Raw genomic sequence first — 22,024 nt, forward strand, 5'->3', positions numbered from 1 at the left:
TTGTCCTTAGAGGCTGGTCCATAAATTACGTTTAATTAGCTGAAGGTCTCCCTGGGACACATCAGCCTGGTGTGTGATTGAGCCTACCAGCTCAGTGACCTCTGAATTTCATGTTGGAGTATGAGGGAGATGCTGAGATACTCCAGTAAAATGTTTATTTCCTTTTCCAAAACAAGAGCTGAATTCTTTCTTCCGCTAGCAGCTCTGAGAGATACTGCCAACTGGTTTGGGGGTCTCTGCTCAGCTAGTTCCTGGCTTTGCTCTTGACTGATTACTTATACTTCCAGGTTCTCAGTGCCTTATCTCTAAAAAGAAGCCAAGCGCAAGTCTACAGACCCTTATCTGAAACCCTTAAGGCTAGCTGTGTCTCACAGGTCTGATGTTTCGGACTTTAGAAATGCAATCCAGCACATAAGCCATATACCTAGTGACGCCCGCAGCAAGGTCTAGGGCAGCCACCCATAATCACAGTGATAGTCCCCACAGTGGGATAAAGAGACCAGAACTAGCCTCATGATGGTTCCAATTAGGGCTTGCTCTAAACACATGTGTCAAAATTAAGTGTAGGATTTTAGAGCTTTTTGGATTCTAGAACGGAGGGTAAGGGGCCGTAAACCTCACTGTTGAACTCAGAGAAGCTCCTAAATAAATGCTAATTATGATGAGGACTGTCGTTATTTTTTTTGTTATATTTTACTTGCCGAGACAGAGTCTCACTCCGTCACTCAGGCTGGAGTGCATTGGTGCGATCTCAGCTCACTGCAGCCTCAACCTCCCAGGCTCACGTGATCCTCCCGAGTGGCTGGGACTACAGGCGTGCACCACCACGCCCGGCTAACTTCTGTATTTTTAGTGGAGACAGGCTTTCGCCATGTTGCCCAGGTTACCTGTTGTTATTATTCCTCTTTCCCCTACAGCTAATACGCTGCCATGTCTACTGCCCTGCACATGTAGACACTGGATGTGCGGGCAACTTTTAGTTTGCCAGGTGTCACCTGTCTGCCGGGGATGTGTGATATGTTCTCCCTGGAGTGGCTCTGCCAGAGCTGTGTTTGTGTTTCCTGCTGCCTGGGGAAGCGTGGAAGGCTCGTGACTTGGCACGAGGTCCCACTGGGTGTTCCTGTTGGGCACCCTCTGTGTGATGGCTGGGGCTGGCTTCCTGGGTGCGACCCAGGGATTCTTACTGGGCCCTGCACTCAGAAGCACCCTAAACTTGGTTTGAGGCTCCACTGTCACCATCTTGAAATTCTTTACAATTTGTGAACCAGGGACCCTGCGAATGATGTGGCTGGTCCTAACGATAGCCATACCACACAGGTTGTCAACTTCATCCCTCCCAAGTTCCCCTCAGAGGGAAGTTACTAATGTTTCACAGAAGAGGCAAAACTATTTCACTCATTCATTCACACAGTCATTGGGCACCCAATTACCAAGCCAGGCCTGGAAATTCCTTGGAAAGCCTACATTCTAGAGAGCGTGTGTGTTTGAGAATGGGGGAAATAGACAAAAACCAAGCAAACAAATGGCGACGATCACTTCAGATAGTGACTAAGTGCTGCAAAGACAAGAAAGCAGAGCGATGTGAGGGAGAAGGATGTAAAGATTAAATTCAGTGAAGGAGAAGCTGGAATCAGGGCTGGAGTTCAGCTGTGCCTTGTTGCACTCCAGGGGTACTCGCTAAAGATCTGGGGTCATTTCACGCCAGGCGCGGTGGCTCACGCCTGTAATCCCAACACTTTGGGAGGCTGAGGTGGGTGGGCCAGTTGAGGTCAGGAGTTCGAGACCAGCCTGGCCAAGATGGTGAAACCCTGTCTCTACTAAAAATAGAAAAATTAGCCAGGCACGGTGGTGGGCGCCTGTAATCCCAGGTACTCGGGAGGCTGAGGCAGGAGAATCACTTGAACCCAGGAGGCGGAGGTTGTAGTGAGCCGAGATCGTGCCACTGCACTCCAGCCTGGCTGACAGAGCGAGACTCCGTCTAGGGCGGGGGGAGATCTGGGGTCATTTCTAGGTTCCCCACCCCCCACAAGGCAGGGTGATCATTAATGGGATCCAAGTAGGGGAGTCAATGGGGGTCTCCTTGAGCCAAGGTGGACTATTCATCCCTAAAGACTTCGTCACCCCAACTTCTCACAATAAACCCAGAGGCTCAGTTTGGGGGGGCAGTGGGTGAAGAGGGCAACCTTGGTTTCTCTGAGGGTCTCCAAGTTCTCGCCGTGACAGGCCCCCTGCACCTGAGGCTTCTGACCGACCCTGCGGTTTGGTGAGCATTTTCTTGCACTTTTGACCTTCCCCACACCAGCACAGGGAGGCCAGTTTCAGTTTTCCCCACTTCCCCAGATGGAGATGGTGAAGCTCAGAGATGCCAAGTGACTCATCCAAAAGTCACACAGCAAATCAACTCCAGAGCAGATTCCTTGAGGCCCCAACCAGGCTGCTTTTCATTCCAAAGGGCAGTGCAGGCTCTCAGCTCTGAGCGCTGGCTGCCAAGTTAGTGCGGTCCAGGGCTGCTCTGGGAGCTCCGCGGGATAAACAGGCCCCCTGCTTCGGAAGGGAGGGGCGGTGGTCGGCCAACGGGACACTTTTATACCTCTTTATACCTGGAAGCCATCCCTCCAACCCCCCATCCAGGCTTTGCAAGGGAGAAGCAATGAGCTTCCCAGAAAGCCCAGAGCAAAGGCAGGCACCTCCCCAGTCTCTTCCCACGAAAACCCGAAGCTGACCCCGGAGGCCCAGCCCTCGGGTTTAGAGGCTTCTTGGGGAAGCGGAGACAGAGACCCTAGAGGAGAAGCTGCCCCTGGAGGGGTGGGAGCTGCCACCCCCCAGGGGTGCCCGAGGGGAGCGAGGCCGCTCCAGGGAGGTGGGTGCCCGCCAGCGGGGCGGCGAGGGCTGCCGGGACGGTTCACGCGGCGGCCAGCAGACTGGCTGCGTGTTGCAATGTCTGGTGGCGTTTGCAGCATCCTGTCCGTGTGTGCAGCTGGGGTAACCTCGGGCCGGCGGAGGAGCGCGTGTGGCTCGTAGGCCCTGCGGCCGGAGGCTGCTGGCACCTTGCATCTCATTTACAGCTCCGGGTTCAGCCACAGGTCAGCGGCGCCCGTGACATCACGGCATCTGTTTACCGACGAGTCTGGGCAAGAGCGGGCGGTCCCGGGGCGGGAGGGGGACCCCAGCAGCGCCCCGGCCCCCAGCCCGGCTTCCCTCCTCACTCCCTCCGCCCAGCCCCTCCTCGTCTGCACCTGAGACCTCAACCCAGCCCCCTTCTGCAGCCACCTACCCTGTCCCCTCCCCATCTGCACCCGGGATCCCAACCCAGCTCCTCTCCACAGCCCCCAGCCTGTCCCATCGCCCCCCATCTGTACCCTGACCCCACCTCGGCCTTCCTTCGCAGCCCGGCCCGGGACCCCAACCTGTTTCCCCGCTTTCCCCGCAAAGCCCTCCCTATCTGCTCCCGGACACCACCTGGCCCCCTCCTCACCCGCTCCACCCAGTCGCCTTCCAGTCTGCACCCAGGACCCAGCCTCGCCCCGCCCCCTCCCCATCTATCTCCCGCCCCTTCCCATCCCCTTTCCACCCCTTTCCCATCCGCCGCTTGGGATCCCAGCCCGATCCCCACCCAGCGCTTCAGCCCCGCCCAGCCCCTCCCGGGACCCCCGCGGCCCCGCCCCGCGCCCGCCCCTGGGCCCACTTTCAGAAAGATTTCCTGGAGCCTCCTGCCCGACCCGCTGAGGCTTGGCGGCTCCTCCTGCCACCCCCTCACATCATCATGTGAGCCAGGCTGGCCTCCCGGCCGCTCACCGAGCCGGCTGCAGCTCGTTAGCTGTCAGGGCCGGGGTTGGGACGGCCCGGGCACTTTGTTATTGGAAACTGGGCTCACCCCCGCTGCGCTAGGTGGGTCCTAGGCGCTGGGGCAGCCTCTTCCCCCGGAGCTGCCCTTGCCACCTGGAACTGCTTTCTCGCTCACCGCCTCCCCTCCCCTCCGTCTGCGTAAACCAATTGTTCTGGAAGCTGAAGGGACCTGGGATTCTCTTCCTGCACACCTGGGGCTTGCCAGAGCCAACCCTCCTGGAGAGGGAGGCGCTGGGGCTCAGGGAACGGCAACCTCATTCTTCCATTTGCTCAGGCCAAACGCTCTGGGGTCCTCTGGGAAGCTCACTTTCTCCAGCACCCAGCTCTGCAACCGTCCAGAATCCTTCTTCTCCCATCACCTAAGCACCCCAGCCCAGCCCCTTCCAACTTCATGTCAGAGGCTGTCTTTTTTCTGCTTACAACCTCCCAATCTACCCCATCTCAGAATAGAATTCAAAGTCCTGCTGTGGCTGGTGTCTCCCGCTTGCTCTTCCACACTGGTCTCCCTGCTGGGGAAGCTCATTCCCACCCCAGGGCCTTTGCATCAGCTGTTCCCTCCACCAGGGATGCTCTTCCTCCACGCGTCTGTATCGCTCCCTCCTTCACTTCCCTCAGGTCTCTTCCAAAATGTTACTTTAACCAAGAGGACTTCCCTGCACCTTTCCCCCACCATCTGAATACCACTCCCACCCCATAATCACTCCCTCCAACCCCCTACAAAGCTATGTGTTCCTCCCATGCACTTCTAGCACTTTCTAGTGGCTAGAAAACTACTTACTATACAGTCATTCGTTCACGTGAACAAGTGTTCATGCTCATCGTCCCCGGACTTGCACACAAGCAAACTCCACAAGTGAGATAAATGTATTCCCCGCTGGATCCCAGGGCCTCCAAAGTGCCTGGTGTACACAATTCCACAAATACTCCTTAAATGAATGAATGAATGAATGAATGAGGCAGGACAGGGCTGTTAAAAGAGCTTCCCTTTGGAGTCGGAGCCTTGCTTTGAAACTTCTAGTAGTGCAGCCTGCATGAGTTACTTAGACTGTCCAAATTTGAATCCCACTCCGGTGGACAGTAATCTGGAGACGTGCGCTGTGAGGGAAGGGTGGTCTGTAGATGCTGGCTCCCCTCTCCCCTCCTTGGCACCCCCACCCCAAGGTCACGCAGCACTTTCCAGCAAGAGGTCCAGTGGGGGAAAAGGGCAAAGGTTGTGAGGCGTCAGCCATGAACCCTAGCCTGAGTTTCTCTGCCTCCGTGTTTTGCCAAGTGCAGCCCTGGGCAGTCAGATGGAGGTGGATACCCTGGCCAGTCTTGTAGGCTGTGGATGTTTGTGAAAAGAAACATCAGCCCATGGGTTTCTGGCTGGGAGTGAGCAGTGTTCTGCCCGCCCCAAGTCAGCTTTTGTGACCGTTTCCCTGGAGAGTTTTCTGAGTGGTCCCAGAACCAAAAAGTTTCGCAAGAATCACACCCAGGGATGAGGTGGAGACTGCCCAGATGTCACGTACTGGCTCTTGGCAGGGCGTGGTTTTAGCATTTGAAGGAGTGTCCTCAGGAACACTAGGTATTCATCACAGGGGGAGACATGCCTGTCTCAGCAACTGGGAAGGAGGAAATCAAAGAAGGGTAGAAATCAAATCAGAGCTGGTGTTTGTGGGGTTGGGGCATTTTACATGAAGACCTCTTGGGTAAAGAGACACTTGAGCAGAGCCTATGAGAAGGTGGCCAGGTGTGGTACCTCACTCCTGTAATCCCAGCACTTTGGGAGACTGAGGCAGGAGGATCACTTGAAGCCAGGAGTTCAAGACCAGCCTGGGCAACAATGTGAGACCCCCATCTCTACATATAATAATAATGATAATAATTTCTTAAAAAGAAAAGAGGGTGCCCTACAAGGAGAGGGATACTTGGGAAAAGAGAACAGAGAACAGCCAGTACAAAGGCCCTGAGGTAAAGGGGCCAGTGCTTCTGCAGGGCCAAGACCTTGGAGGGAGTAGCTGAGATGAGGGATGGGGCAGACCAGGAAGGGCCTGCGATCCCAGTAAACACTAGATTCCAGTCTGTGAGATGGGCAGCCATCAGTAGTCATAAGCAAGGTGATGTAGTCTGACACATTCTAGAAGGATCTCTGGCTGTTGTGTTGAGAACAGAGTGAGGCAGGGGCCCTGGGGCAAAGGTAGGAGCCAGGTGACTTTTTGGGACCAGGTGAGGGTCCACTTGTGCTCCAGGTGAAGGGCGCTGAGGCAGGGCCCCAAGGCGCGGTGGAGGTGGCGAGAAGTGGTGAGAAGCCTCTGGACTTCAGAGGTCAGGCTGACAGGGTGCGTGGTGGAGTGGGCATACAGTGAGAGAAAACACTTAATGTGGGACAGTGAAGAGGCTTCGAAAGTTAAAAAGAGCTGGGCATCTGAAAACAGGGAGTGGTGTGGAGGGGACGCAGCCTCTGTCACCTCCCAGCCTTGGGAGTCTGGGGCTGGGCCTCGCTTGGCCTCCTCTATTGAATGAGGATAATGGAGCCCATTTGTGTTAGTTTCCTGTCAATGGCACAACAAATGACCACCAGCTGCGTGGCCCAAAACACCAGAGCTGCTCTCACGTTTCTGGGTACCAGAAGTCCAAACTCCAGGTGTCAGCAGGGCCCCACTCCCTCCCGGACTCTAGGGAAGGATCCTTCCTTGTCTCTTTCAGCTCCTGGTGGCTCTTGGCAGCTCCTGGCATCGCGTGGCTTGTGGCCGCCTCACTGCCGTCTCTGCTTCCATCTTCACGCGGCCTTCCTCTCCTCTGTGTACGTCTCTCTTCTGTCTCTCATGAGGACACTAGTCCTTAGAGTCAGAGCCCACCCTAACCCAGGGTGATCTCACTTTGAGATCCCCAACTCAATTACAGCTACTCAATTACAAAGACCCTTTTTCAGCATAAGGTCACATTCACAGGTACCAAAGGTTAGGACTTGGACTCAGCTTCTCAGCGGACACTAATCAGCCGACTGTTCCACCCCCGGGCAGCTGAGAGGATTCAGTCTAAGAGCCCAGAGCAGGACCAAGCCTGCAGTAAAGGGCCACAGATTGTTCACTGTGGTGGCGATGAGTGCTTGCCACGGTCCCACCCCGCCCACTTGGAGACCAAGGGTGCTCCAGGCAAACCCCATACCCCCTCACAGCAAACACCAGCCCTGGGCGCTGTGCTGACCATGCTCAGAACAGCTTCTGTCCTCACCTGTCCTCCCACCTGAGCCCCATCAGAGCCCCAGTGTCCTTGCAGAGGGGCAAGGAACCTCTCTGCCATGCCTTTCGTAACCACTTGGTCATCAAGACTGAGTGATGACCGCACCTTTCCCTCGTTCCCTGGGAGATGGACACCTTTCCATCCAGTCCTTGGACATGGCGTCTGCTCACTGTACCTGTGCACTGAATGAATGTGTTGTTTCGTGGGGTCACTTTGCTCCCGCAGGTAAAGTCAGTGGCCAACGGCACAGATTGCATAAATTGAGGTTCCGGCTCTACCGCTTACCGCTTGGAATTACATAGCCCCTTTGTGTACCAGTTTTCTCGGGTATGAGCCCTTCTGAGCTGACAGAGAACTAGATGCCCCATGGCACCCATGCTGAGGCAGCGTGGCCAGCTAGTGAGCCCCGTGTGCATGTCAGAGCTACTGTCATTCCTGTGCCTCCCAAGCGGGCCAGTTCCAGGCTGGACGTCCGCCTGGAGGAAGTCTCTGCCCTGCTCCAGGTTGCGGTCAGGGACTTGTGGGAGGGCGACACCGCTGGCTGATCTAATTTGAGGAGCTTCATCACAATCCTCCCCAACAGCTGAGCCAGAGGTAGCCAAAACATTCTCGGCAGGCCAAAACAGGGGCCTGGAGCCAGGGAAAGCCTGTTTCGCAGGGCTACGTGGGAGAGACCCGCCTAGGCTTCAGCAGCTCAGCAGTGCAGGAACAGGAAGGACACATAAGGACCTAGCCGAAGTCCCTGACAGGCTCAGTGGCTTCTGTCACCTCTGACCTCCTGGGGTCAGCCGTGGGGCACCTGTAACGAACCTAGGGCTACACCAATAAATGCTAGCTGTTACTATTTTTATTAGCACAGCAACAGAAATAGATCCCCCTTGCTGATGGAAGATCCAGAACCCTGTTGGGGTAATGGTTGCCTGGAAGACCGCTTCGGAAGCTCTATGTCTGTCTCCTCCCCTAGAAACAGCCTTGAGTGGGGCAAAAACCACAGAATCGCGCGATCTCTCTGTCCCCATCCTTTTACCTGACAGCATGCAGACTGGATTGTGTAGAGTCTGGAAAACAGGCCTCCCAGAAAAAAAGGTGGAAGGGATTAGAAAGTCTGGGAAGGAGATGCTGGAAGTCGGTACCTGATCATTGTGGATCAGTTTTGATCAGTGTGATCAGTGTGGATCTGCACTGGAAGCAGAAGGGCTGGTAGGCTTGTTGGGTATGCCCGGGTGACAGTCCAGCACTCTCAATGGGTGACAGCTAGAGGGACCCCCCTGAGGTCCATTTGGAGAAAGCAGGCTTCCTTCCAGGGCTGTGCTGGGGAGGAACAGACTGCGGATTCAGAGTCACATTCCAACTTTTTTTTTTTTTTTTAGTGACAGAGTCTTTGTAGAAATGACTATTCTAGGTCAGGCGCGGTGGCTCACACCTGTAATCCCAGCACTTTGGGAGGCCAAGGCAGGTGGATCACCTGAGGTCAGGAGTTCGAGACCAGCTTGGCCACATGGAGAAACCCCGTCTCTACTAAAATTACAAAATTAGCCGGGCATGGTGGCGCACACCTAATCCCAGCTACTCGGGAGGCTGAGGCAGGAGAATTGCTTGAACCTGGGAGGTGAAGGTTTCAGTGAGGCAAGATTGCGCCACTGCACTCCAGTCTGGGCAACAAGAGTGAAACATCATCTCAAAGAAAAAGAAATGACTATTCTAGAAACCTAAGGTGTCACCACTCTGGGTAACTGGGGCAGGAGTGAGGAGAAGCCTGGAATGATGTCTGCCTGCTCCCCACCCCACCCTCAGCACCTCCAGAGGCTCCTCACCAGAACCCCCAGAGTTCCTTGGGGCTCTGCTTGATAAACTCTCCTCCCTAAGAAATCCCCCCGCAGCATGCTCTGCAGGTGGACAGTTTTGACAGCTGGTCTCTACCTTCTCAGGCTTGGGGATGTAGACAAAGGAGGGCCTTCTAAATAAGGTGGAAGGATGGAATCAAGAGATAGCAAGATTCGTGGTTTTGCCCCAGTCAAGGCTGTGCCTAGGGTAGGCATGCCCTGGGCAGTCAGATGGAGGTGGAGACCAGATGGGGTCTTCCAGGCAACCGTTTCCCCAACAGGGTATGTGGATCTTCTACTGCAAGGGGGGATCTATTTCTGTTGCTCTGCTAATAATAATAATAATAACAACAATACTAATAATGACAGCTAGCTTTTTAAAAAACAGAGACAGAGTCTTGCTATGTTGCCCAGGCTGAACTTGAACTCCTGGCCTCAAGCAATTCCCGCACCTTGGCCTCCCCAAGTGCTGGGAATATAGGCGTGAGCCACCATATCCAGCCCACAGCTGGCATTTATTGTGCCCTTTCTTAATCCTCCCAACTACTCTTCAAAGTGGATGTTTTAGGCTGGGCACGGTGGCTCACACCTGCAATTCACCATGTTGGTGAATTATGGTGAAACCCCATCTCAACTAAAAATACAAAAATTAGCTGCGTGTGGTGGCACACACCTGTAATCCCAGCTACTTGGGAGGCTGAGGCAGGAGAATCGCTCAAACCCGGGAAGCAGAGGAGGCAGTGAGCCAAGATCGCACCACTGCACTCCAGCCTAGGCCACAGAGCGAGGCTCCATCTCAAAAAAAGAAAAGAAAAGAAAAGAAAAGAAAAAGAGTGGATGTTTTAAACCTTAATTCATAGAGGTTAAGTTCATGTAATTCATAACTGTTAAAGAATTGAACCCAGGCAGTCTGGCTCCGGAGCCCATGTTCTAAGCTGCTCTACTCGAGGTAGGGTCTCTCTTTTTGGAAATAGACAGGGTTGTGAAAGGGGGAAATTCCAGTCGTAACCTATGCCACGCTCATACTCGCCCTCTGCTATCTAGCACCCCGTTCCTACCCTACTGTCTTACAAGCTAGATGTTGCTTGCCTGCTCATTCTCATCTGACCACAGGGATGGATTTTTATTAACAGCCTCCTACTGGAGGGGCCAGGAGCAGAGAGCTGTGCACCCTCCACGCTGTGACTTCCCACCCCACCGCCCAGCCTGCTGTGGTTTGGAGTCTCTGGCGGGTATTTTCTTTCCCTCTGAGAAGCCAAGTCAGCACCAATCCAGCTCCAAAACATGGGGCCCATGGGACATGAGCTGGCCTGCCAAAGACCTGCCCAGGGTCTCAGATCTTTCCGGGGCTGCCAATTATAAACAGATGCTCCTCCTGGGACCCACCCAGAGACCACCCGGCTCATGTCACTGGTGGGAGGGTGCGCTGCAGCTGAACTCCAGTAATGAAAGCCAAGTCCAGCATTAGTGCAAGCCCATCTGGGCTAGGAAGGCAAGGCTGGGTAGAGAAGGGGCACTCGGTATCCTCCTGGGGTTGGTGTCTTGTGATGATGTTAGCTGAGCTTTTACTCTTGTGCCTGACCCATGCTGGATGCTGGGGTTACGAGATGAATAAGATTCCCTGGAGGACCTTGCACGCTCATGGGAGAGGCAGGGGTGTTCACCAATCAGTCAGCATGCTCACGTCTGTGCACTAGTGGAGGTTGAACAAAGACTAGTGTTAGCAGTGAGGAATGGGTATCCTGAGTCAGGCTGATCTGCTCTTATGAGCTGTGAGACCTTGGGTGAGTCACTGTCTGTCTGAGGCTTATCTATTAAATGGAGAAGGTAAACATACCCACCTCAAGGGGTTGTGAGGATTAAAGAAAAAAACATATCCATGTACTCAGCACAGTGGATGGCCCATGGCAACTGCTCAACAGATTTAGCCATTATATAGTGGTGGCACTGTTGTTGTTGTGGGGAGGCTGGAAGGAGCAGCCAGGGAGGCTTCAGAACTGAGGGAGCATTCAAGTAGGGTTTTGCAGGTTGAATAGGAGTCCATAAGTAGCCCTGGCATTTGAAACAGAGAAAAACAGCCCGGGTCAGGCACCAGGTAGGGACACAGGAGACACCTGAATTTGAGAGAGTTAGTCCCTGTCCTCTAAGAGACATGATATAGACCCCAAATGGCTGTGACAGCACATGCAGGGCCAAGAGCACTGTGTAATGAGCAAGTGGAAACTGAGAGCTGTGGATCCCCTGGCAGGCTCCCTCCCTTACTCACTCAACAACAGGAAGAGAGATGTGAATAGACAGTCACTTGCCAATGGATGAGGGCCCCCGAAGGGCACCACTCGGGGGCTGGGGGACAAGGGGTTGGACCCACAGGACTGAGTGACATTACCTGTGTGTAAAGAATCTATTTGGAGAGTGATCCATGGGGAAGCTTTTACTCTACCTTCTGTTGTTTTTTGTTTTGTTTTATTTTGGTTTTTGGTTTTTGTTTTTTTGAGACCGGGTCTCTCTCTGTCATCCAGGCTGGAGTGCAGTGGTGAGATCTTGGCTCACTGAAGCCTCTGTCCCCTGGGCTCAAGCGATCCTCCCACCTCAGCCTCCTGAGCCACCACACCCAGCCCCACCTTCTATTGTTAAGATCATAAATAACAATACTTGTTCTTTAGAGATATTTTTTGCTTATACAAATATAAAGAAGCAAACGCCAGTCGGCTGTGATCCTGCCTGAGACACCCATCTCTGTGTAGCCTGTTGACTTCCATTGACTTGGTGACTTATGCCTGTAATCCCAGCACTTTGGGAGGCCGAGGTGGGCGAATCACTGGAGCCCCAGGAGCTTGAGACCAGCCTGGGAAACATGGCAAAACCCCATCTCTACAAAAAATATAAAAATTAGCCAGGAGTACTGGCTTGCATCTCTGGTCCCAGCTACTTGGGAGGCTGAGGTGGGAGGATCACCTGAGCCCAGGAAATGGAGGCTGCAGTGAGTCATGATTGCGCCACTGCACTCTGGCCTGGGCAACAGAGCGAGACTCTGTCTCAAAAAAAAAAAAACGTTTAGAGTTGAGATTATCTTATTCAAATAGTGCTGCACCCGTTTTGTCTGAACATTAGACTCCTGAGCATTTTTCCATGTCGTGACACTTATCATTTTAAAGCCTGCAGAAGAGGGTGTATCAGAGGCAGTGCTATGATTTTCTCAGCTTTTCCTCCGCATGAGAAATACCAACAGGGAGTGGGTACTGAGCAGTTAGTGAGTGCCAGCTTCTGCCAGCTTAACCCCCACAGGACCCCTTGAAGAAAGGAGATGTGCTTTCTCTTACAGGACAGTGAGTGGTGGTGCAATCCCCACAGCCTGTGGAGCTGGACATGACCTCGGTTCAAATCCCAGCTCCATTATTCAGTTGCTATGTGACCTCAGACAAGTTGCTTAGCCTCTCTGAACTGCAGTTTCCTTATCTTTAAAATTATGATATGGCTACCTTGTCAATTCCCCGATGCAAATGAGGTTTTCTTGTTTATTCTTTATCCCACTTACTGTCATTTGTGACTGACTGTTTTCTGGTTCCTTCTCTGTCTTCCCCCACTGGAATGTGGGTTCCTTGAAGCAGGATCACATCTGCTTCATTCTCTGTTGGATCACCACCCCAGCCCATAGCCGGCTGTTTGTGTGGTGCTGGGTGGATGGGGCTGTTGTGGACATTGGAGGAGACGAAGCAGGAGAAGGCTGGCTGGGTGGGGATGAACACGGGCTGTGGGGATGCATGTGAGGACAGTGGAACCCTCAAAGCTCAGACGACCCCACCGTGACTGGGGGCTTAGGGATGCCTCTGCAAAGGGCCAAGGCTCTGGGTTCAAATCCTGTTTCACAGTGGGTGGCATGGGGTAAGTTACTTAACTCCTTTGAGCCACGGTTTTCTCCACTGTGACCACGGATAATGACAGCCTTCAGCGCAGAGGGCTGCTGAGGAATCTGTCTGGCTACAGCCGCCATGAGAGCAGCTCTGGGCAAGGGCAGGACAGCCCGGGGCCCCGGACCAGAGGTCTTTCTCCCCTTCCTGCCTCCCCCTATCAGTCACTAGGAGAGAGAAGGGGACAGAAACTCACCATTTACCCCAGAGGGGAGGGAAGAGGAGGAGAGGCCTTGGAGGTGTTGAGCCACCCCAGCCCTTATTCTATAAACCCTGCTTAAGAGTAAATTCCAGGCCTCTGGCCTTCCCAGCTGCTGCCTGTCCCGAGTTCACTAAGAGGCAGCCACACTGGTTCCAAGAGCTCAGAAATCAGTCCCCTCTGCAGGCCCTCAACCCACATACCCTCAGACGCCCGCCCCCGCCCGCCCAGTCCTCACGCTCATGATGGCCCTGGGTGGGACCCTTGTCCTGTCAGCTGTGCAGGTCACCTCCAGGGAACTCTGGCAGGAGCCACCTGGGCGGGCCTGCAGAGCGGTATCTGCCAGTTACCTGGTCAGTGACGCAGATTCCCCAGAAGGTTCAGGGTGGAGGCTGGAGGGGGAAGAGGAGTCAGGAAGGGACAGTGGCTGGAGCAGCTCCACGGGGCAGCACCTACCAGGGAAAGGGGCCCATTCCCTCCACTCAGCTCGCTCAGGCCCCAGCCCAGCACTTCAGAGACGCTACCAGTTCCTAAGATGGAAGGTGCCCAGCCATGCTTCCCTGCGACTCCCAGCAAACACCAAGGACCTGAGGAAACACAACAGCACACGTGGCTACACACTCACACACAGTCACACACAGACACACACTCACACAGAGACATATAGAGACACACAGACACATACACTCACATGGAGAGACACACACACACAGAGACACACACTCACACAGAGAGATACACACACACAGAGACACACACAGATACACACACTCACACACAGACACACACACACTCATACAGAGAGACACACACCAGACAGAGACACACACAGACACACACACACTCGCACACAGACACACACACAAACACACACACTTATGCAGAGAGCCACCCACAGACACAGACACACTCAGAGACACACACACAGAAAGACATACACAGACACACACACTCACAGAGACACACACACAGAAAGACATACACAGACACACACACTCACAGAGACACACACACAGAAAGACATACACAGACACACACACGCTCTTGCACACAGAGACGCAGACACATACACTCACACAGAGAGACACCCAGAGATGCACAGACACACTCACAGAAACACACAGAGATACACAAACACACACAGACACACACACAGAAACATACACTCAGACACCCACAGACACACAGAGACACACTGAGACACACACACACTCTCTCTCACACATAGAGACACCCAGACACATACATTCACACAGAGAGACACCCACAGACACACACACACACTCACAGAGACACACACTTGAACACACAGAGACACACACAGACACACACCCACAGACACATACACTCATACAGAGAGACTCCCACAGACACACAGAGAGACAGACACACTGACACACTCACAGATACACTCATAGAGACCCACACAGACACACACATACTCACAGAGACATACTACAGAAACCCGCTTACAAAAACACACAGAGCCTGGCACAGGGATGCTCAGCAGGGCATGCGCACAGCAGCCAGAGCCTCACCTCCGTCTGAGACCGAAGCCTTGCCCTGTGAAAGCTGCTCCTCACCCAAGGCCCAGCCAAGACGGTGCTGATGCTCTGGGGCACCCACCTCTCCCTGACTCTTGGCCCAGGTTAACTTGAGTGGAAGTTTCTGGGGCCCTAAATGGCTTAGCCAAGGGGATGGGTGGTCTCTCCTCTTAGAGAAGTTAAAACACCTCCCTTCCCCGTCCACTTGTGTACCTGAACTCTCATTCATTCATTCATTCATTCAACAAACAGAATGTGCTATGCTGGGCACTGGGATGTGAACGGGATAGAATTGGGGCCCGGGGGTGGGGGGTGAGGAGGCAGAAAGGCAAACCTATCATGGTGCCAGGGAGAGGTGAGGCCGGTTCCCCAGCCCACCTGGGGCACCGTCAACAGACCCTTGAAAGGAAGCAGCCAAGTGTTAGGGCCCTGCCTTGGGGGGCTTCCTGGCCCACGGGAGACAGTGGGAGACAGCCTTCATTCCTTCTCCCTCAGCCCTGCTCCACTTCCTCTCCAGGGTGGTCTTCCAGCTAGGTTGACAGTGCTGGGGTGACCACTTGTCCCCACGGACATCTGAACCCTATACCTTCCTACAAGCCCCCAGCGTTAAGCTTTCCTGTCTGTCAACTTGCCCAGCAATTCTTAGGGCCCCCAGAGGCACCTCTCCCTGCCTCAGCCAGACCCCAGGGGACTGTGCAAGCCCCATGGTCCTGTTACACATAGGAGCCAGAGGTAGGATGGGGTTAGACAGAGCCCAGAACAGAAGAATGGAAACCAATGATTACCTCCCCCTTGGGCTGACATACTCAGAAACCAGATGGATGGATGGGTGCAGTGGGGCTGGTGGGTGGGTGGGTGGGTGGATGAATGGATAGATGAATGGAGTTGGCTAGGTGAGTAAATGGATGGATGGATGCATGAATGCATGGAGGGATGAAGTGGGGTAGGTGAGCGGATGGTTGGATAGATGGAGTAGGGTAGATGAGGGATGGGTGGATGGATGGATGGATGGATGGATAGATAGATGGAGTGGAGTGGGTGAGCATATGGATGGATGCATGAATGGATGGAGTAGGGTAGGTGAGTGGATGGATGGGTGGATGGATGGATGGACAGATGAATGGATGGATGGATGGAGTGGGGTAGATGAGGGAGGGATGGATGGATGGATGGATGGATGGATGGATGGATGGATGGATGGAGTGGGGTGGGTGAGGGATGGATGGGTGGATGGATGGATGGATGGATGGATGGATGGATGGATGGATGGGGTGGGGTGAGTGAGGGATGGATGGGTGGGTGGATGGATGGATGGATGGTTGGGTGAATGGCTGGCTGGCTGGATGGATGGAGTGAGGTAGGTGAGTGGATAGATTAATGGAATGGGGTAAGTGAGTGGATGGGTGGATGGAGTTGGGTAGGTGAGTGGGTACAGTGGGGTAGGTGAGGGATGGATAGATGGATGGATGGGTGGAGAAGCAGGTGAGTGGATGGATGGATGGAGTGGGGTGGGTGAGTGGATGGATGGATGGAGTAGGGTAGGTGTGTGGATGAATGCATGGATGGATGGATGGAGTGGGGTAGGTGAGTGGATAGATTAATGGAATGGGGTAGGTGAGTGGATGAGTGGATGGAGTTGGGTAGGTGAGTGGGTACAGTGGGTACAGTGGGGTAGGTAAGGGATGGATAGCTGGATGGATGGGTGGAGAAGTAGGTGAGTGGATGGATGGATGGACTGGGGTGGGTGAGTGAATGGATGGATGCATGGATAGATGGAGTAGGGTAGATGAGGGAGGGATGGATGGATGGAGTGGGGTGGGGTCGGTAGATGGTGGGTAGATGGATGGATGGAGTAGGGTAGATGATGGATGGATGGATGGATGGATGGGTGGAGTTGGGTAGATGAGGGAGGGATGGATGGATGGAGTGGGGTGGATAGATGGATGGACTGGTGAACGGGAGAGTGGACGGATGGACAGATAGATGGATGGGTGGCTGTATAGACAGGATGATAAGGGAGGAATAAAGGAAACCTGGATGACAATGGCTGCAAAGCAAGGGGGGTGGTCCAGTGGATTGGAGGAGGCCTACACCAAATTGCCTGCCTGGAACAAATGTTTGTCTTTTTTCTTTTCCATGAACTGAACCTCCCAGCTTCTCCTGGAGGAACACATTCTGTTTTTAGTTCAATAGACAAGAAAGTGTCCCTTGGAGCCTGTTTAATTGCAGTCCTTCTGCCTTTGAAGGACTTCTATGGTCATGGAGAGGAACTGACGGGACCCACTTGTTAAGCCCTTCCTATATTTCAAGACCTTAATTAAAATAAAGTGGCTAGACTAAGTGGGGTTTTCAAACTGGGCTTTAGAGAACACTTATTTTTTTGTAAAATATTTTGAAAGCTTTTAAAACTCTAATTTAAAAAATCGATTCCATTGGAGAATACCGGAATTTCTGAGAGCCGCCAGCGAGGCCTGTTTTGTGCCCTCTCTGCTTAAGTGACAGTTCTGAGATTTCAAGGTGAGCAGCGGATAAACGGTTACCATTAGCAACTCCTTATCAATGTGACTTTTCTCTATACCGTGTAACAAAGCAAAATAGAGAAATCAGCTGGATCTGGGTCTGATGTCATTGGAGCCGCCATCTGTAACCCCCAGTTTAAAACGTTTACCTTCCCAAAGCAGCCATTTTGTTCTCGTTAGCAACCTTTAGAGTAAGAAAATATTATGGAGTCAGGCGTATCATTTATTCCTTTTCTAAGTTTCACACACTGGGGTTTCCACGCTGGATATTTTTTAAGGGGGAATTTCATTGACAGTCTTAAATAAAAGAGAAAAGAAACAAAAATAGAAGCCCACCAGACGAATTCCCAAGAACCCTTTCGGCTCTTCCTGTCTCTGCTTCTGACCTCTGGGCGGTGTTCAGCCCCCTGCCTTTCTCCCTCTGTGCTGGTGAAGCTGGTTCTTAGTTAGGGCTCTTGATCCCCCTGTCATCCGACTCCAGGCCCTTTTACCAACAGAGGCCTCACTGACCCCAGTGACACATCGTGGGGAGGTGCGTCGTCCTCCGTTAGGTCAAGGTTAAGAATTAGCCAGGCTTCTCTTCTGAGCCTTTTATGGGCTGGCCATTCATAAATTTGCCCAAACCCTCAGTGGTCCTGCCAAGGTCACCTTCTGGTGTAATGAGTCCATGTTTATTACTTGCCGGGTGAGGCCATGCTTCCTTTTCAGTGGCAGCCTCGTCACTGCCCTTCCAGAATATCCTTAGGGGAGTGAGGCTCAGCTTAGCTCCTGTGAACCTTGAGGCTGGAATGGGCCCATCTATGCTACCAGCTGGTCTTAATAATCCTGGCTCTAGACCTAATTTGTGAAGCCAGCTGATTCCTAATGGAGAGCATTCTGGAGGATTGTGCATAAAGAGCTCTGCTGTTGCCTCTACATTTGCAGGAAAGGAACTGCGCTGGCAGGAGGCAGCCTGCTAAAAGTAATATACAAGAAAAACTTGTAAATACACATCAATTGATTGATCATAAGTGGGCTCAGAAACTACTGGTTCACTTAAGAGTAGATCATATCCCTTTAAAAACTTATATTGTTGGCTGGGGGCAGTGGCTCATACCTGTAATCCCAGCACTTGAGAGGCCGAGGTGGGAGGATTGCTTGAACCCAGGAGTTCAAGACCAGCCTGGGCAACATAAGAATACCCCTACTCTACAAAATTTTTTTTTAAAAAATTAGCTAGGTATGGTAGCATGCACCTGTGGTCCCAGCCACTCTGGAGGCTGAGGAGGGAGGATCTCTTGAGCCCAGGAGTTTGAGGCTGCAGTAAGCTATGATCGCACTGCTGCGTTCTAGCCTGGGCAACAGAACAAGATCCTGCCTCAAAAAAAACAAAAGTTATATTATTAATCTATGTTGTATTCTTTATCTTTGGGTGGAACCAGGGAGGCCAGTCATTTCAAGACAAATCACTTTAAATACGGAATTTCTGGTGGCAATTGCTGCATCACTGTGGCTTGCTTAATGACCATTTGTTCTGCGTTGTTATTCTCTTCTTCCAGATTGTTCTCTGGGGCCGGACTGAGAAATGCCTGAAAGAGACGACGGAGGAGATCCGGCAGATGGGCACTGAATGCCATTACTTCATCTGCGATGTGGGCAACCGGGAGGAGGTGTACCAGACGGCCAAGGCTGTCCGGGAGAAGGTCCGTAGCCTGGGAGGGTCTGTTCCTAGCACAGCTGACCACAGGCTAATTCCAGGCGAAGAGAACATTCTCATGTGGCCTGGAAGAGAGCACTGCTTATGGCAGAATGGCTTTGTCCGGGGCACCTTTGGGGACTCTCCCATGAAGCTGGCCCTAGTTACATAGGCAGGGATCAGGGTTGATTACGTAACAGGCGTAATCATCTGTTGTTCCCTTGGAAATGTAGACCATGTGCGTTTCTCTCCAGGACTGTGGCGGGGCAAATGTCCCATTGGCCTCTGGGAAAATCCTTCTGACTCCAGTCATCTGTTTGGACTAAATATATCAGTGACCTCCAAGAAAGGGAAGCCCACCCTGACTGTCTGGCACATGGTAATGTTAACTGTTTTTATGTCACAGTAACCTCATTTATTATAAATATGCTGTGTGCCAGGTACAGTGTGTGCCATAAATTATTTCTCCTCCTCAGAACAGTCCTGGTGTGGCATTAGCCCCATCTCACAAATCAAGACTGGCGCTCAGAGAGGCAGTTCTCTTCCCCAGGCCCTGTGGCTGCTGGTGGTAGGGCCAGGTGGCTGCTGGGCCTCTATGTATGCAGGATAACTGGAACTAGTCTGGCAGAAAGTGGCCTGCAGGAAGGAATATCTAAGAAAAACTTGTAAATAACACATCAATTGATTGATCATAAATGGACTCAGAAATTACTCATTCACTTAGGAGTAAGCCATATCCCTTTTAAAAAGTATATTGGGCCGGGTGCAGTGGCTCACACCTATAATCCCAGCATTTTGGGAGACCGAGGCAGGTGGGTCACTTAAGGTCAGAACAAGACTAGCCTGACCAACATGGTGAAACCCCATCTCTGCTAAAAATATAAAAATTAGCCGGGCATGGTGGCAGGTGCCTGTAATCCCGGCTACTTGGGAGGCAGAGGCATGAGAATCGCTTGAACCTGGGAGGCGGAGGTGGCAGTGAGCTGAGATGGTGCCACTGCACTCCAGCCTGGACAACAGAGTGAGACTCCATCTCAAAAACAAACAAAAAACAGATATCGTTGGCCCTGGGTTGACTGCCCTCATGGCCCCGTGGCTCCCTCTCGCCTGCAGGTGGGTGACATCACCATCCTGGTGAACAATGCCGCCGTGGTCCACGGGAAGAGTCTAATGGACAGTGACGATGATGCCCTTCTCAAGTCCCAGCACATCAACACCCTGGGCCAGTTCTGGGTAAGGGGTATCCGGGTCCAGAGCCAGCCCCAGGCATGCAGGGAGCCCAGGCAGGATGGAGGGGAGGGGATGCTTTGCCAGGGCTTGGGCTCAGGCCAGCAGGGATGTCCACGAACAAGGTGGCCAGACAAGACAAATGACCAGCTCCAGGACACATCAGACTTTGTGAAATACGCTCAGTGTCCTGGGGCAGGGAGCCCTCGGCCCTCTCCCTCACAGGAAGGCTGGGGCACTAGAGCATCATGTGTGTCCAGGGTGGGCTGTTCTCCCCGAAAGAAAGGTGGAGGGGTTGTCAGAGCTGCGGCTGCTCCACCCTGACACCCCATCCGCCCTCAGACCACCAAGGCCTTCCTGCCGCGTATGCTGGAGCTGCAGAACGGCCACATCGTGTGCCTCAACTCCGTGCTGGCACTGTCTGCCATCCCCGGTGCCATCGACTACTGCACATCCAAAGCATCAGCCTTCGCCTTCATGGAGAGCCTGACCCTGGGGCTGCTGGACTGTCCAGGAGTCAGTGCCACCACAGTGCTGCCCTTCCACACCAGCACCGAGATGTTCCAGGGCATGAGAGTCAGGTCAGTGAGCCGGGGACCCAACTCGGGACCAGCCTTCTCACCCGCCTCCCCAAGCCATTCAGTCAGCCAACTGCAGAAAAAGCTCTGATATAAAAATAGAGCTAGTCACGGTGGCTCATACCTATAATCCTAGCATTTTGGGAAGCCAAAGCAGGTGGACTGCTTGAGCCCAGCGATCCAGTTTGAGACCAGCCTGGGCAGCATGGAGAAACCCTGTGTCTACAAAAAATAAAAAAAATAAAAAATTAGCTGGGCATGGTGATGCACACCTGTATTCCCAGCTATTTGGGAGGCTGAGGTGGGAGGATCAATTGCCTGAGCCCAGGAAGTTGAGGCTGCAAGTGAGCTGTGATTGTGCGACTGCACTCCGGCCTGGGAGACAGAGTGAGACCCTGTCCCAAAACAAAAAGTCACCAAGAAGCCTCTACCCTCTGTTTGACGCTGTCTTACCTGGTTCTCGGTCTGCAAGGCAGTGATGCCACAACGGGGAGGGTCCTGCTGCTTGGTTCAGGGAGCTTGTATGAAACTACCAGAGCTACAGGCATGCAGCGGGATGTGCCCAAAGGTCAAATGAGGGAGATGCACCTCCACAGCATCGTGCGGGGCAAAGGGAGCTTGAGACATAGGGTGCATTCTGCCTGGTTCCACCTGTATGAAGTTCCAAAACAGGCAAAACTGGGTTAGGGTGGTGGAAATCAGACCCATGACTTCCCCTGGAGGGCTGGGGGTGTAACCTGGGAGGGAGGCCGAGGGAACTAGCAAGACCTTCAGAAATGTTCTCTCTTCTTGATCTTAGCAGTCATTAAATACATGAAAGTTAATCAAACTGTCTGCTTAAGATTTATACCTTTTGTTATATGCAAATTATAGCTCAATTCATTTGTTTATTTATTTATTTATTTATTAAGATGGAGTTTCGCTCTGTTGCCCAGGCTGGAGTGCAGTGGCGCGATCTCGGCTCACTGCAACTTCCACCTCCTGGGTTCAAGTGATTCTCCTGCCTCAGCCTCCCAAGTAGCTGGGATTACAGGCGTGCGCTCACACCCAGCTAATTTTTGTATTTTTAATAGAGACGGGGTTTCACTATGTCGGCCAGGCTGATCTCAAACTCCCGACCTCAGGTGATCCACCCACCTCAGCCTCCCAAAGTGCAGGGATGACAGGTGTGAGCCACCGCGCCTGGCCATAGCTCAATTTAAAATAAGCAATAGGGAGGTCCCACCACTCCTCCTCCAAACCAGTTAAGTCAAGGGGAACGGGGACCACTGGTCTAGAGCTCATGCCACCTGGGGTGGTGACTCCCTCATAGCTGTGATGTACTCTGTGACATTGGGTCCCGTTAATTACTGCTCTGGCTGATCTGTAAGATGGGGTGCGTGAATGTCTCCATCATAGGTTCTGCAGTGAGGACGAAGTGGAATCTGGCAGGGAACACCATATGTGGTACATATTAAGTGCCCAATAAATGGCGCTTTAATGA

General features: G+C 52.9%; 1 protein-coding gene across 3 annotated transcripts in view; it reads left to right on the forward strand.

The window, feature by feature from the left end:
- The window catches only part of DHRS3 (dehydrogenase/reductase 3), a 51,589-nt gene that overhangs the window by 20,228 nt on the left and 9,337 nt on the right, over positions 1–22,024 (forward strand). For 2 of the 3 annotated variants that reach the window (XM_054438620.2, XM_054438630.2), the window contains exons 2-4: positions 18,600–18,743; positions 19,850–19,969; positions 20,306–20,544. In XM_054438620.2, coding sequence (XP_054294595.1) covers positions 18,600–18,743; positions 19,850–19,969; positions 20,306–20,544 — 503 coding nt within the window. Of the gene's footprint in view, positions 1–2,939; positions 3,084–18,599; positions 18,744–19,849; positions 19,970–20,305; positions 20,545–22,024 lie in introns of those variants that run through there. The other variant, XM_063659577.1, reaches the window with a different exon arrangement.

Source organism: Pongo pygmaeus, chromosome 1 (genome assembly GCF_028885625.2).
Source record: "Pongo pygmaeus isolate AG05252 chromosome 1, NHGRI_mPonPyg2-v2.0_pri, whole genome shotgun sequence".
Classification (NCBI taxonomy): domain Eukaryota; kingdom Metazoa; phylum Chordata; class Mammalia; order Primates; family Hominidae; genus Pongo; species Pongo pygmaeus.